The 15807-nt window shown below is 55.8% G+C and overlaps 1 protein-coding gene across 1 annotated transcript in view; it reads left to right on the top strand.

Annotated features, from left to right (window-relative positions):
- RECQL4 (RecQ like helicase 4) overlaps positions 1 to 15807 on the top strand; it is a 37301-nt gene that overhangs the window by 8448 nt on the left and 13046 nt on the right. Inside the window, exons 6-15 of the mRNA XM_074985577.1 lie at positions 344 to 443; positions 5828 to 5957; positions 6919 to 7041; positions 9371 to 9517; positions 10025 to 10117; positions 11448 to 11584; positions 12038 to 12121; positions 12754 to 12942; positions 13270 to 13452; positions 13910 to 14105. Coding sequence (XP_074841678.1) covers positions 344 to 443; positions 5828 to 5957; positions 6919 to 7041; positions 9371 to 9517; positions 10025 to 10117; positions 11448 to 11584; positions 12038 to 12121; positions 12754 to 12942; positions 13270 to 13452; positions 13910 to 14105 — 1382 coding nt within the window. The remainder of the gene's footprint in view (positions 1 to 343; positions 444 to 5827; positions 5958 to 6918; positions 7042 to 9370; positions 9518 to 10024; positions 10118 to 11447; positions 11585 to 12037; positions 12122 to 12753; positions 12943 to 13269; positions 13453 to 13909; positions 14106 to 15807) is intronic.

The raw sequence follows: 15807 nt of genomic DNA, 5'->3' as shown, positions 1-15807 counted from the left end.
AATGTTTGAAAATGGCTGTTAGCATCTCCATGCCTCAGCTTCCCCTCTGTAAAATGGGGGTGGTGATATTGCTGCTGTGGGAGGGGGCTGTGAAGATTAATCACTGTTTCTGCAGCACTTTGAAGCCCTTTGATGGGAGGTGCTGGGGAAGGGCGGTGTGAGACTGATTTCACCAGTGGGGCAGCATTACTCCTTGCATTTCACTCTACTTGGGACAGTGAAGCTAGACTTCCCCACCCCGTTACCCCAGTCCAGCTTTCACTGCAGCAATCATAGAATCCATTGTGTCTTCCTGGGCAAAGTCCAGGCCTCCTTTCTCTACAGTCCGGACTTGCTTTTCCAGGGCTCCTCCAAAGAAGGACGGCAACTTTGTCAGACTCAACCTGAAGAAGAAATCTCACGTTAGAGGCTATGTGTCTAGAGGAAGCCGCCTTCGCAAGCAGGTGAGCTGACCAATTGCTTGGCAAGTGCTAATTAAGGGGAGCCCGTGAGAGAGGATAACCTTCAATTCCCCTGTCCGTTTGTGTTTCCGTGCTGCTAGCTTCTGCTTTCCCTTCTCTGCTCTTCTGCAGCATAGGCTGAGAGACTTCTGAAAGCTTCATTCTATGCTGCAGGCCCTGTTTCTGATGGAATTATTCATACCCTCTTGCTTGCTAGGTGTTGCCTCTTTCATTAAGGGGCTTAACAAGCTTAGATTCTAGTCCCCTTTTTTCAGTGAGTTTAAAGCAGTTTCAGATTCTACCTTTACCCCGAACCCTTGTGCAAGTTTCTGTGGCTTCACAATCACATTCTCTTGGGTTTTTTTTTTTTTTCTTTTTAACATATCCTCTCCCTGTTATTACCAAGTGCTGTGATATGTGACACAGTGCTTGCAAGTGATTAAATGAATGAACAAGTGCGGGGGACGAAGAGAATAATTTTTGCTCTCTGATCTCAGAGTTATAGGGACCTTAGAGTAACTGTCAGGATCAAGGCCTGACAGCAGAACCCTGCACTCATGCAGAGCCCCACGGACTTCAGTAGGTACCAAGGTCTCCATAGATCTGGGCTTGAAATGTTGCTTGGAACCACAGCCAGCAACAGACTTTTGGGCAGGAATGGGCTGCTGACCTGCTGATGTTGATGAATTGACATGCTAGAGAATTCGGAGTTGATGCTCCCACCTGGTTTGTAACTAGCTCTGTGACCCAGTGCTTTGAAAGCAGCATTCAGTGTGCTGAAGGACTTTATCAAGATCCAAAAACTTTGAGGCCTGTGATATAGACAAGGCTATTCTGTCTAACGTGCCTGCGAGCAATGATGGAGCACAGAGAATGCGCCAGAGAGAGTGCTCATTTGGCTTCTTTCTAAACTGTCCAGATCCTCCTTTTCAAAGGCCATGGGAGAGCTCTGAGTGAGACTGTTGGTGCCTTTGTCAGAGAGCTTAGCAGTAGATTAGTTTTGGTTTAGTTTAGAGAATCACACTCTCAATGAAACACACCTGGTGTACTGGAATCTAGTAGGAGAAACAGCCTTCCATTCACATCATGGTAATGCTTCAATGCTTTGCTGCATAATTATCCAAGGTTGGACGGCATTGGCTTAATCTCCTTCCCAAGCAAAGAATTGTTAACTAAGAGGGAATTCTACCACGCAGCTTTTTAATTTTTTAAGCATACGAACATTTTTGTAATGTGGGGCATTCCAGCCTGCTAGAGGAAGTGGTAACCCGAGGCACCGATCACATGTGGTCAAAGCTGCCAAGGCATTTCTTGCAAAAGCAGTGGAATGATCTCTTCTGTTCTAGCCAAGTTCTGCCATGGGTGGCTGCATTCAGCCTCCTTTGATCCCCCTCCACTCCACGCAGCTTGAATGGGATTCAGTTGACCTCCCTTCCTGTCCTAGATTGGATAGTGTTGCTATGTTAAGCACCATCTCAGTTAGCTTCAGAGATGGCTGCGCATGTGAAAGTATTCCTGTACTGCAGCTCACTGAGACGCAATCTCTTCAGTTACAGTCCTCTTGTCACAGGCTTTTCTGAAAGGTTCACGTTCTAGGGCAAGCTTTGCGTTCATGGTCTCTGCCCAAAGATGGTTGGTTAGAGGAGCAAGTTCCCTTCAATGATTTTTTTTGACAGGGGTGGCCCTGAAAACCATTCTCCACCAGGGGCCTGTGTTACTATCTGCCCTGCAGCCTTGGGTTCCTTACAGTGCTTTGCTGCTGTAGCTCCCAACTGGAGCTCCTCAGAAAACAGCCTGACAGTGTGCAGGTCACACCTTGAGTGTCTGTGCACAGCCACAGCCTTGGTTCAGCAGCTCTGACCTCAACAGCCCATCAACGCAGCAGTCACACCCTGGCTTACACCAGCCTCTGTTACTACTAGCAGGGTAACTCTCACACTCCCAGGTCCAAATTTTCCCTCAACCGTGTTTTGCACTATCCAGTCCTCTTCTGGACAGCTCGGACATGACAGGTCCGTTGCCCCTGTTAAAGGGTCCATATGCAGCAGTCTGTATAATTCCAGCTGAAGTAGTAAATGGTTTAGTTTAAACCCAAAACTGGCTTCCTTTTTGATTAGAAAATAAACTGAGGAGAGACTTGCAACAAGTACAAGACACTAAACCAGAAATAGTTGCTCAAAAAATAGAGATAAAATGCATCCTAGCTGCTAAAACTTAAGAAGCTAGACTTGGTTCAAAGTAAAATCTTCATCACATGTTCCCAGCAACATTGCTGGCTGTGATGGGGCTCAGGGGTTCCCATGCACTGCACCCCGTCCGCTGGCAGGAGTGACTCTCACTCAGCAGGTACAACAGGAGGTTTATCAGGCAACAGATGCCCAGTTTTTTACAGAAGTGTCAGTACAGCAGTCAGTTTTCTATCTCTGCAACTGGAGGGGAGCTGGGTCTTTGGGCAGTGATTATCCTTGTATGACATCTGAGTAGGTTCAAGGACAGATGAGGCTGCAACTGCTTCTTAGCAAAGCAAATTCTTTCAGAAAGCCTCTCCATCTAATGAAATAAGGAGAAAATCTCCTGATTTTATTTATTTCAAACCTCACAGCTTGAAATGGCATGTTCCAATTGATGTGAACGTCACAGAAACATGTGGGGAAGGGTGGCTGTTTTTTGAGTCAGTCTTAAAAATAAAGCTCTCATGTTTGATCCGCTGTTCTCTGCCTCAACATCCCCAGGAGTTTGGGTCTCCTTAGAGCCCTCAAACTCAGAGTTCTGATAGCCCCCCTTCAGCCACAGCAAGGGAAGACTTAGGGCCCCGGAAATGCTGTGAATGCTGCCTGGGGGCTGGGTGCCATAGAGGAGGCAGACAAAACCCCACAGCTCATGGGCACACCTATAGGCTAGAGATACAGGCACTGTAGAGAGAGGATGCTCTTCCCACCCTGCAGCATCCTGGAGCTCAGATGTGATGGGTTGTCACTCTCACACCTCCCTACCAGTTGCACACTGGGAACCCCTGTGCCCCTCTTCTTAGCCAGCTGGGCAGGACTTTCTCACACCTCTTTGCTGAGATTTAACCAGTCTCGCCAGGCCGCTTTGTCACCCAACATGGCAGTGGGGAGTTCCATCTGCCTACCTGCGTACTTTACCTAAGCCACTCAGAGACAGCCGGTTTGCCATCTTCCCAGGCGTACACCCCTCGCCCTCCTGCTGGGGTAGAACCCCAACACTGAACAGTCCTGTACTGTGCATGGCTCTGTACAAGGTAGCTCATTAATAAATTTGACCTTCCCCTCGCTGTGGGAAAGGGATGCAACAGCCTTTGCTCACAGACCTGAGATTTTCCCTGGACACTTCACTCAAAGGCCCCCTGTTTTATATACAGCGTGAAGCAAGTTTAACAATTACAGAAAGAAACGGTCACATTTTCATGTTCCTCAGCTAACATCATATTTGCCATCATGTGCCAACAATGCCCAGATGCTTTGTACATTGGACAGATTTCAAACTCTCTTAGACAAAGGGTTAATGGGCACAAAACACCTAAAAACACTCCTGATCCACAAACCCGTCAGCCAACATTTTAATGGAGTGGGCCATTCTGTTAATGACTTAAGAGTTTGCATCTTACTGAAAAGGAATTTTCATAGTACTTTGGAAAGAGAGGCTGCTGAACTCTCTTTTATATTCAAATTCAACACATTAACACGTGGTTTGAACCAGGATGCAAATTTTCTGGGTCATCATAGAGGCTCTTTTGCATACTTGGCTAAATCTAATTCTTGACTTCCTCCCCTGCCCCTCTACTCTCTGATTTGCTCACCTTGATATTTTTTTTTCTGATTTGTCCACCTTGATTACTGTTTTTGTTTCTCTATGCCTTAAATATTGAGTCTGTTCTGGTGTGGCTATGATCTGAAGAAGTGGGTCTGTCCCACGAAAGTTCACCTAATAAATTATTTTGTTAGTCTTTAAAGTGCTGTTTGAGTGCTTTTTTGTTTTAACTACAGAAAGCTTTGAAGTGACCATAAATGAGAGCAAGCAGATTACCAAGCAGATAAATAAAGCCAGAAACTAAGCCCAGTCACATGCCCCTGAGGCCTTGCTGAGTCAGAGCAGCCATTACTCCTAGGGTGTGTGGGCTGTTCTCAGGAGGGCTCACCAGCTGTGGGCTATACACTTCTCCTAAGGCCTACTGTTTCTCCTAATGGCCCATCACCTTAGGTAGGCCCTTCACAACTAGCTTTATAGACTGGAAGCACCTTGCCTAGTTGATGCCCCCCAGGTATGGCTACTTGTGATAGCAATACTGACTGTATCTGTGTGACTTCAGGTACATCAATGATGTGTGTGTGCAGATCGGGTAATCCTCTCCAGCAAAGCATAACTTTTCCATAGACACCTCACGGGGCCAGTCTTGTACAAGATGCAGCATAATTATGTCATCATGCCAAAATCTTACCACGATGGCAGGGTTCAGGGTCACACTAGACTCCAGCCCAAGCCCAGAAATCTACTCAGCAATGAAACAGCCCCTGCGAGCCCCAAGTGTTTGGCCTAGGCCAGCCGTAGGTCGTTCTGCGCTGTGTAAAGATACCCTCCATCCAAATAGCTTGACAAAGAGAACATTAAGGAGTAGCTTGATCACAGTCTAGAAGTACCTAGGTGGGGAACAAACATCTGATAATGAGTTCTTCAGTCCATCAGAGAGGTCTCATGTGAAACCAGTGGCTGGAAGTTGAAGTTAGATAACTCGGCCGGAAAATCAGGTGTACATTTTCAACAGTGAATGTCATTAGCCCTTGGAACAATTTATCAAGAGTTGTGGTAGAGTCGTCATTACTGGCCGTTTTAAAATCAACCTTGGGTGTTTTTCTAAAAGATCGATTCTTAGGATTTTTTTGGCTTGTGTTACACGGCAGGTCAGACCAGACGATTGCAGTGGTGCCTGCTGGCCTTGGAATCCTTGCAACACATAGCAAGAGGCAGTTTCTGCCCCAAAGAACTTGCAGTCTAACTTACCCAAGGAAAATCCAGACTGTTTTAAGCCTTCTTCAACTGGAGAACAAGGAGTCTCTTTCCACTGCACATTTGCTGAGCTAGCTCCCAAGTGCCAGTTTCCACCAAATGTCATGTCTAGCCTCCCATCATCAGCAGTTTCAAATGAATTCACTATTCTCCTTTGCTTCGCTTCATGGTCTAACAGTACCGGTGGGCCCTGTTATGTACCTGCTGACTTCCACCCCCAGATGTGGTACATTTACTAGGAGTGGTCACTGACAGGGTGTGGCGATTAGGAGGCTACTATGTCCCTGACCTGGCTGTGTTTATGGGGACTTGCTTGGCTTGCAAGCAAGACCCTGGCTAAAGCACGAAGGTCCCTTTTACAGGTGTGGAAGCAGAAGTGGCAGAAGAAAGGTGAATGGTTTGGAGGAGGTGGCAGATGCTTCGACAGGGGCTCAGATACCTGCTTCAGATGCGGCGGAACAGGACACTGGGCCTCGGAGTGTAAGGGCAAAGGTAAGGCTGTTTGCCTCCCGCAGCCAGCTGGGCCTACCTGAAAAAGCTTCTGAAGAAGCTTGTGCTCTCCCTATCTCGGCACAGACAAGGGGACGCTCGCTGTTGATAGGTGAGAATCCGATGAAAGGAAATATGTTCCGAGAACATAACTAGACTGTGGAACTCACTGCTACAGGATGTCAGGGAGGACAAGAACTTGGCAAGACTGAGAAAGGGATTGGAACGTCTCTGGATAACCAGCGATTCCAGAGTTAGAATAGCTAATGCACAGGAGAGAGATTGGCAGGGACAGCAAACCTCCTGCTTTGGGGTTTAAATCGACAGTCTTTGCGCACGAGAGACTAGGATGGGTGCTAACATGGCAGCACGTTATTCCACATCTGCTCCTGTGGAGTTCTCTTATCTTCCTCCGCAGCAGCTGATGCTGGTCAGAACCAGAATACATAGGGGTCTGAGGTGGACAGGCAATGCCCAGGGTTCTTACGAAAAGTGACAGGTCCAGAAAGTGTGTGCCCAGACCCGGGCTGGCTAGACATGGGCTCCTAAGAATCATTTCATGGTCTCAGGCCCATTTTTAGCTTTTCCCCCCCACTCCAGCTACGTCTCCCCCAGCCGGGTCCGCCTTAAGCAGCTTCAAACTACCTTTGGTCCTGTAGTTGAGGCACTAGTTTAGAGCTGGATCTGGACTTTGAGCCAGTACAGCTATAAATTCCCAAAAGACAAATGCAATAACCAGGGATAACCCAAGTCCGCTGAGACATGAATGAGGTTCAGTTCTTTAAAGTGATGGCGTGAGATTTGTTGCATTTTGCGCTCCGGCGGCTGAGCGTTGTTGTGCGACAGGAGCACAGCTGGCTGTAAGAGCTGTGACTGTTCGGAGCTGGCAGGTTTACATGCCAAGGCAGATACACCCTCCCATAACTGCCACCCCTCTAGGAGTGTGACTTGTTCTGCCTCTCAGGGCCAGCTGCAGCTGTCCACCCACAGCTGGAGGAAACCAGTGAAGCGCTGGACGAGGAGACGCCATTGCCCACCCTGGAAGAAGTGGCCCGGATGACTAACACAGCTTATAGCCAGGTCTCTGGTGAGTCTCCAGTGGCCCAAAAGTTCGTTGTTCCTCTGTCCCAGTTTGCTCCCTGGGCACGGACACAAAGGGACTGGCTTCACATATGGGAGGGCTCTTCTGCTTTGCTCTCCCGTGGGGTCTAGAGGCTGGGCGTGGAGTAGCCCTGCGATCAGGGACTAGCTCGAGGGTTAAATACTTAAAATACGCTTTTGTAGCTGCATCTGCAGAAGGAAAGCAGAGATGGGAGCTTAGAAAGGTGCATGTTAAAGGGCCTGGGTGAAAATGTGACCTTTCCTGGCTGTGACAGCAGTCTGGACTCTACCGGCTGGTAACCGATGATCGAATTCGCTCTCGCTCTCTGTCATTTTAAATTGAAGTCGTCTGCAAAGTTAGTTTGGAGAAGCAAAGAAGCCTGGCGGGACCCTATGAAAACAAAGGGCTTTCCCCACCCCCTCTCGTCTGTTGGACGAGGCCTTTCCACTTTGTGCGTGTGAGAAAGCGGAAGCCGGGATCTGCTCCCTACTCAGTGCAGTGCAAGACGCTGGGGCAGGGATGGGCGAGGAATGGGACGTACCCAGCTCCTGGACCACCCTGCTGAGACCCTCGGGCACAGAGCGAGCATCCGCTTAATGTAGCATGGGGCCCCGGGCTGCTTGCAGCACATTCCTGCTCCATGTAGCAGTGTGCTCCGGCCAGTGTTTCTGGCCAATAGGAGCTGAGAGATTTTGCTGGCGCAGGTGGGAGCAAGCGTGCAGAGCTGCCTCCCTCCCCTCAGTATCTGGCTGCAGAGAGCCACACGGGGCAGGCCGAAGTTTTGATCTGCCTGGGGCTGCAGGAGGCAGAGAGCCTGTCTCTGGCACCCCAGCCTTACCCTTCCCCCAACTCACCGTCCCAGTCACCCCCCAATCCACAATCCTCTCCTGCAACCACCGGCCAGGCCCTGCCCCAGGTCACAATTCCCTCCCTCGCCTAAGCTTCCTCTTCGATTCCCCACCCTCTCCTGCATCCCGACCCCCTCCCCGAGCTCCTGCTGCACCACCCTCCATCCTCTGCAGAAAAGTGCAGCCCTCGACCATGTCCCTAAAGCTTGGAATGGCCCCCCTCATAGAATCCCAGGGCTGGAAGGGACCTCAGGAGGTCATCGAGTCCAGCTCCCTGCTTCAAGCAGGATCAACCCCAACTAAATCATCCCAGCCAGGACCTGGTCAAGCGGGGAGTTAAGAACCTCGAGGGATGGAGAATCCACCATCTCTCTAGGCAACGCATTCCAGTGCTTCACCACCCGCCTGGTGAAGTAGTTTTTCCTAATATCCAACCTAGACCTCTCCCTCTAACTTCAGACCATTGCTCCTTGTTCGGCCATCTGACACCACTGAGAACAGCCTCTCTCCATCCTCTTTAGAGCTCCCCTTCAGGAAGTTGAAGGCTGCTATTAAATCACCCCTCAGTCTTCTCTTCTGTAAGCTGAACAAGCCCAAATCCCTCAGCTTCTCCTCATAGGTCTTGTGCTCCAGCCCCTTAATCATTTTTCTTGCCCCCGCTGAACCTGCTCCAGCCCAAAACGATTGCCTCCATTGCCACCCTAGGATGAGGTTTAGGCCAAAATCCTCTGCCCATTGCAGCCAGTGGGGGTTCTGCCAGGGCTTGGCTGTCGGAGAGGAGGAATGGTCGTGCCTCTTGTAACACTAACTCAGAGGCATCCCGTAAATGAGGCTACAGTGCTTAGCGTGTCAGGGCTGTCATTGGCGCCTGGGGCCCAGGGCATCCTGGCAACCCAGCAAAGCAGCAGGTAACGGTCGGCGCTCAAGAGGTGGCAGACGAATGCTGGTGCACAGGCCTCGGCAGCTGGCAGTAACCCTCGAAGCCCGCAGCCATGTTGGACTCTAGTGTCCCCGCCCTTGGGCTGTTACCGCCCCAGCCCCGCTGCGTGGCCTGCTCTGCACGTCGAGCTAGGTCCACGCCACTATTAGAGGGAACGCCGGTGGCTGCGTACAGCCGCAGCCCCCCAGGCTAGGGGCAGGCGGGGAAGGGAAATCCTGCATCTCGTTAACGCTGCAGAGGAACTTGAGCGCAATAGAGGAGACATCCCCAGGTTTGTGTTTGACCAGGGCTCCGAGGTTAATATCCCAGCTCACAAGGAATCGGTAATGACCAGAAGGGGGCCAGAACCCCGAGAGGAGTGCAGGCAGCTCCGGCAGCACACAGCCACCTCGGGCTGCATTGCCCCTCTGTGCTAACCGAGGGGAAATGCCCCACGAGGAGGCGCCCGCCCCCGGGTTTCCTCTCAGCCTGTTGGTTAGCCCTGGGCTGGGTTTCACTGGCCGGGCCTGTTCCTTTTCCTCCCCAGGGCAGCGCAGACGCAGCCCAGGCCAGCCCGAGGGGGCTGGGGAGGAGGAGTTTGAGCTGCACGTGCAGAGGCCCGTGTATGAGCCACCTGCGCCTCCCTGGCCGATGGAGCCGTTCTACACGCTGGGCCAGGATGGGAAGGTGCGAGGTAAGAGGTGAAAGGCAGCTCTTCCTAGCAACTGGTGTTCCCGGGGGTTTGTGCTGAGCCCGTGTCGGGCACCCGGGGCCCCTCGGACAGACCTGCATGGCTTTGCCACTGCCGCCAGCCCGGTGGGGTGGAATTTGCACGCTGGGCCGAGCCCGTTGCTCTCGCAGTGATGCTGGTCTCTGGGAACGACCCTGCCGCAGGGGAAGGGAACACAGAGCGCGGTACGGCAAGAGGCCTTCATGTTCTGCTCCTGCTGCTCCCCTGGGGCAGAGCTGCTTTGGCTGCAGCCCCTTTTAAGCAATAGACCAGAGCTTGAAATGGAACCCAGGAGTCCTGGCCCTGGTTCTGTTCCGCTCCCCAGCAGCCTCCCGCCCTTCCCAAGGCGCACATAGAAACCAGGAGAACTTGCCCATTGCCCTTGCCTGTGTGTGCTGTTGGCCTCGTCCTCCCTTGGGCTTTGCAGCTGGCAGGGCCTGTCCTGACTGCTTGCGTCTCCGTGCTGTGCAGAGACCCCAGAGGAGGTGTTCCAAGCTCTCGCTGAGCTGGGATACAGCACCTTCCGCCCGGGCCAGGAGGTGGCTATCATGAGGATTCTCTCAGGTAACCTGGCTGTCTTACCCTGGGGTAGGTCCTTCCTGCTTGATCCCACTAATTCCTGGCAGCAGATGGTTGGGGCTAGGGATGGTGAATGCTTAACCAGCAAACACACCTGTCAGCCTGAGGCTTACCAGTTCACTGGTCCTTGCTGATGAGCTCCGACAGTGGCCACTTGTACCAGGCTAGAGCAGTCCTGACCTCACAGCGGACCGCAGGACCTTATAGCTGGGGCAGGTTAGGTGGTGGGACCTCGCAATGGGGGCAGGACTTCATGGCTAGGGCAGGGCCAACAATGGGACCTCATGGCTGAGGCAGGAGCTCCCAGCTGGGGCAGGGCCAGTGGTGGGACCGTGCGGCTGGGGCGGGAGCTCACATCTAGGACAGGGCTGGTGGCGGGACCGTGCGGCTGGGGCGGGAGCTCCCGGCCAGGGCAGGGCCGCTGGTGGGACCACGCGGCTGGGACGGGAGCTCACATCTAGGACAGGGCTGGTGGCGGGACCGTGCGGCTGGGGCGGGAGCTCCCGGCCAGGACAGGGCTGGTGGCGGGACTGTGCGGCTGGGGCGGGAGCTCACATCTAGGACAGGGCTGGTGGCGGGACCGTGCGGCTGGGGCGGGAGCTCACATCTAGGACAGGGCTGGTGGCGGGACTGTGCGGCTGGGGCGGGAGCTCCCGGCCAGGGCAGGGCCGGCGGTGGGACCGTGCGGCTGGGGCGGGAGCTCCCGGCCAGGGCAGGGCCGGCGGTGGGACTGCGCGGCTGGGGCGGGAGCTCCCGGCCAGGGCAGGGCCGGCGGTGGGACCGCGCGGCTGGAGCGGGAGCTCCCGGCCAGGGCAGGGCCGGCGGTGGGACCGCGCGGCTGGGGCGGGAGCTCCCGGCTAGGGCAGGGCCGGCGGTGGGACCGTGCGGCTGGGGCGGGAGCTCACATCTAGGACAGGGCTGGTGGCGGGACCGTGCGGCTGGGGCGGGAGCTCCCGGCCAGGGCAGGGCCCGCGGTGGGACCGTGCGGCTGGGGCGGGAGCTCCCGGCTAGGGCAGGGCCGGCGGTGGGACTGCGCGACCGTGGCAGGCTGTCTGACAATCCCTAATTTAAACCTTTGCCTGGTTCAGTGCTAGCATTGAACCAGGTTCTGTTTTAACGTCTCTAGTTGGGGCCAGCAGTGCTTGCCTGATGGGGGTTTAGCCCCAGGAGCACTTTTCACTAGGCCGTCCGTCCTGAAACAGGGCTGGGCTGGGGAGAAAGGCACCAGTCCCCCCCAGCCTCCCCGCCCCCTTTCCACTCCTTCGGAGAATGCCCCGGCTTGTGGCCGCTGACGCTGCTGCTGTTTGCAATGCAGGTCTGTCCACGCTGGTCGTCCTGTCGACAGGGATGGGGAAGTCTCTGTGCTACCAGCTCCCTGCGTACTTGTACAGCAAGAGGTCCAGGTGCATCACCCTGGTGGTCTCCCCACTCGTGTCGCTGATGGATGACCAGGTAAAGGGGACGTGGCTTTGATCACAGCCTGGCCCCTCGGGGCTCCTTCTCCCTCTGGGCCGGATCCCTTTGCAGCTGAGGAGCCTGGTCACTGACTCAGTCGGACCTGGAGTGGGCCCGATTCTGCCCTTCATCCTTTCCCCTGTCCCCCTATTTACTCTCTAGCCGCTGCTGTCGGGCCGTTCGTCCCCAGGGTGTGGCACGTCTGGGGATAAATGTTTCCCGTCTCCAGAGCTGCCCTGTTTCCAGTGCAGGGAGAGGGGGTTCCTGGGAACACTCTGCCCAGCTCAGCGCTCTGCCCGTTCTGATGCTGTGAGGCAGGAAACCTGAAGCCTCTGACATGAGGATTGCCTTGGAGCCCTGGGCTGATGGCTGAGCCTGGAGCCCGGCCTAGGCTGAGCCGTGGGGCAGCCCCATCCGCTGAGGGGTGTGTGTGGTGCACTTAATTCCCAGGTTTCGGGCCTTCCCCCGCGCCTGAAGGCGGTCTGCATCCACTCCAACATGCCGAAGAGCCAGCGAGAGGCTGCTGTAGACAGGGTGAGTTGCCTGGAGCGACAGGCGCTGGGACTCCGAGTCGGTGCTTGGATCCTGGGCTGGCTACTCACTCTCACCAGGCAGGGACGGCCCCTCAGCCTGCTCCGTGGGGTGCGCTGAGACGCTGAGCGTGGGTCTGGTCTGACTGATGGGGCGGAGACCGCGCGCCTGCTGGCTAATGGGAACTGGAGGGAGGTTCCCACTGCTGTCGGGCTGGGCTCACCTAGGGCGTTGCTTGGCCGCGTGGAGATGATCTGATTGAAGCTCACCCCAACTGTATTCCGGAGTAATGGGGGGTGCAGACAGCCCTGGGGCTGTGCTGGCTGGTGAGGGGAGCTGGCTGGGGAGAGCAGGGAGCCTGCTGGCTCTCTCTGGACACACTACCCACCCATGTCAGTAGGAGCAGACCCGAAGAGGCCATTGCAGTGCTGAGTGTATTCGTGGCTTAGAGGTGTGGGCGTCTGACCTGAGAGCACCAAGGAGGCGGGGAGGGGAAAGACCGAGCCCCTGCGGTGGGCTGGGTAGCAGGGGGTGAGTTGTATCCAACCCCCTCGGCCGGCCAGCTCCTCCCCTCTCCCCCCCACGTGTGCGCCTGCGGGGTAACGCTCCCTTCCTGAGGCTGTGCACGTTTGCAGGTGAAGGCCGGGAAGGTGCATGTGCTGTTGCTCTCTCCGGAGGCCCTGGTGGGTGGAGGTGGTACTGGATCCAGCTGTCTCCCCTCTGCTGACCAGCTCCCACCGGTGGCCTTTGCCTGCATTGATGAAGTGCACTGCGTCTCCGAGTGGTCCCACAACTTCCGCCCCTGCTACCTACAGCTCTGTAAGGTACGGGGGGATCTGCCCAGGGCTCCTCGGCATGGGTGTCACCTCTGCCTGAAGGCGTGGGGGGATGGCCGGGGTTGTAGACTCCCTGTGCTGGGGAAAGAGCCCTGGGGCAGCTGGGGGGCTGTCTCTGAGCTGCGCTGTCAGACCTAGCTCTGGCCTGCTGATATCCTCCTGTGGAACTGCTGACCCCCAGTTCCGCTTCTTGCCTCTTTGCATCCTGCCCTGAGCCAAGCTGGGGGGGAGCCTGGGATTCTCCAGAGAGCTGGTGGGAAGGGGCTGTGCCACCACCACCTCTCAGCCGGGACGTGACGCTTCTTCTCCCAGCAGGTTCTTCGGGATCGCCTGGGGGTGCGCTGCCTTCTGGGACTCACTGCCACGGCCACGCTAGCCACCGCGCAGGACGTGGCCCAGCACTTGGGCATCCGGGAGGGGGAGGGGATAGCGGTGCGCTCTGCGGCCGTTCCCCCAAACCTGCAGCTGTCTGTCTCGATGGACAGGGAGAAGGATCAGGTAGGGAGGGGGGTGGGGCTCTCCAGGAACTTGGAAGAGACCTGCAGGAGGCTGGATCAGCAGGACAGCTTTCTGCCATCCCTAAAGCCCAGCTGGGGGGCGAGGTGGGTGGGGAGAGATCAGCCTAAATTCCCCCTGCGGTTCCAGGTCCATACTGGAGTCGGCCCTTCCCAACCGCAGCGGCTGCATTGTGTTCATGGGAGCTCTGCGATAGCCACCACGAGGTCTTGGAGGGGCGGCTCCCTGTATCTAGCCTTGCGCTGGGATCTGTGGGGCACCAGGCTGCCCCTGGGATTCTGCCTTGCGCTGGGAGTGGGTCAGGGTCTCTGCCGTCTGGGGCTCCTAAGTGCAGGTGTGGGCTTTTCCGGCTGGCGAGAGCAGTGCCTTGCCTTGAGAAGCTTCTCGGGGAAGAAGCAGCCTTCGAGTGGACTCTCATTCTCTGCTGGTCTGGTTCCAGGCCCTGGTTGCCTTGCTGCAGGGAGAGCGCTTTGGGGGCCTGGATTCAGTCATTGTTTACTGCACGCGGCGAGAGGAGACGGCCCGGATTGCGGCGCTGATCCGCACGCGCCTCCAGGGCGTGACGCTCAGGGGGCCCACGGCTGCAGCGGAGCAGCGTCACGGCAATAGCACTGGGAACAGGAGGAAAGCCAAGGGTAAGGGCGTGTCGGTGCAGCTACAGAGAGGCAAGTGTGAGCCAGCCCCTCCCCTGAGATGAGACAGCACCAGCCTGAAGCATCGGTGCCCAGATGGATGCTGGAGCCAAGGCGCCTGCATTTGGTTAGGGACCGATTTGCAGTCTGGAGGGAGCTGCCTAGGACATGGGGCTTCCCACGCAAGCTCAGACCACTGGGCCATCAGTCCAGTAGGGAGCCCCCTGCAGTGCAAACCCCTGATGTGTCAGGGGCAGGAGAGCCTCGCATCCCTTCCCTGCCAGCCTGCTCCTGGCCTGGCCTGCAGGGCCGCCCGTGGGGCGGGGAGATGCCTTCCCAGGCTCTGCAAGCATTACCCCTGCGACAGACCGTCTTTGCAAGCGTGATCGGCGCCTGGCTGCAGGGGGTGGCAGGGAGGGCTAAGCCACCTCCGGTGATGCCACAACAGAGGCCACCTTTTAGCCACAGGTATCTTTAACAAAAGTCACGGCCAGGTCCCGGGCAGTGAACAAAAATTCCCTGACTTGTACGAGACACCCCTGAGTACGTTGGGTGCTCTGGGGGGTGGCCTGGGGAGTGCCACAAGTGCTGCGGGGCAGACAGCACATAGCCTGGACCTCTGCTGGTGCTGGGCCGGCGTCTGGCAGGGCTCCTGGGCTCCCCACCTGGCTCCGCGTGGTGCCCCAGAAGCAGCGACATGTCTCTTTGCTCCTAGGCAAAGGAGCGGCCAGGGAGTCCCCACGTATGCTGCCCTCACCCTGAGTGCCACCTCCACAGCACCCATTGGCAGGGAACCACAGCCGGTGGGCTCTGCGGGGCAGTACCCGTGCGCAGAGCAGCATGAGGAGCCGCCTGGCTGTGCCTCTGCCAAGGTGCTGAGGAAGGGACGTGTCGCCCTTCCAGGGAGCCACCCAAGTTAACAGTCGCCTGGAGCCCTCGCCCCACCCTGTCTTCCAGTCCCCAGCCTGAGCCCTCTCCCACACCTACTGTACTGCTGCTGGAGGACATAGAATCATGGGATTGGAAGAAACCTCAGGAGGTCACCAAGTTCCAACCCTCTACTCAGAGCAGGACCAATCCCAGCCTGGGCTTTGTCAAGCTGAGACTTAAAAACCTCCAGGGATGGAGATTCCACCACCTCTCTAGGCAACGCACCCCAGTGCTGCACCACCCGCCTGGGGAAAGAGTTTTCCCTACTATCTAACGTAGATTTCCCCCTCTGCAGCTTCAGACCATTGCTCCTTGTTGTGCCACCTGTCACCACTGAGAACAGCCTCTCCCCATTGTTTTTGTAATCCCCCTTTAAGGAGTTGAAGGCTCCTATCAAATCGCCCCTCACTCTTCTGTTGACTAAATAAGCCTAAATCCCTCAGCCTCTCCTCATAGGCCATGTGCTCCAGCCCCTAACCGTTTTTTGCCTTCTGCTGGACATACTCCAAGGCATCCACATCCCTTCTGTAACGGGGGGGCCCAGAATCAGACTCAGCAGTACAGATGTGGCCTCACCAGTGTCAAATATGGGTGCAGTGGTCTGAGACTGCCCTGCAGGAGTCCAGGGGCTGCCCGAGCTGCTATGGTGGCTCCCGGTCAGCCGCACTGACCGCTGCAGAAGTCATGGATGCCCCAGCAAGTCAAAGCATCCATGACTTCTGTGACAACTCGCAGCTTTACTCAAGTGCTGGCACGAAGGTTGTTATAGCTCCTT

Source organism: Carettochelys insculpta, chromosome 2 (genome assembly GCF_033958435.1).
Source record: "Carettochelys insculpta isolate YL-2023 chromosome 2, ASM3395843v1, whole genome shotgun sequence".
NCBI classification, from domain to species: domain Eukaryota; kingdom Metazoa; phylum Chordata; order Testudines; family Carettochelyidae; genus Carettochelys; species Carettochelys insculpta.
This window is presented reverse-complemented; position numbering and strand designations above follow the sequence as displayed.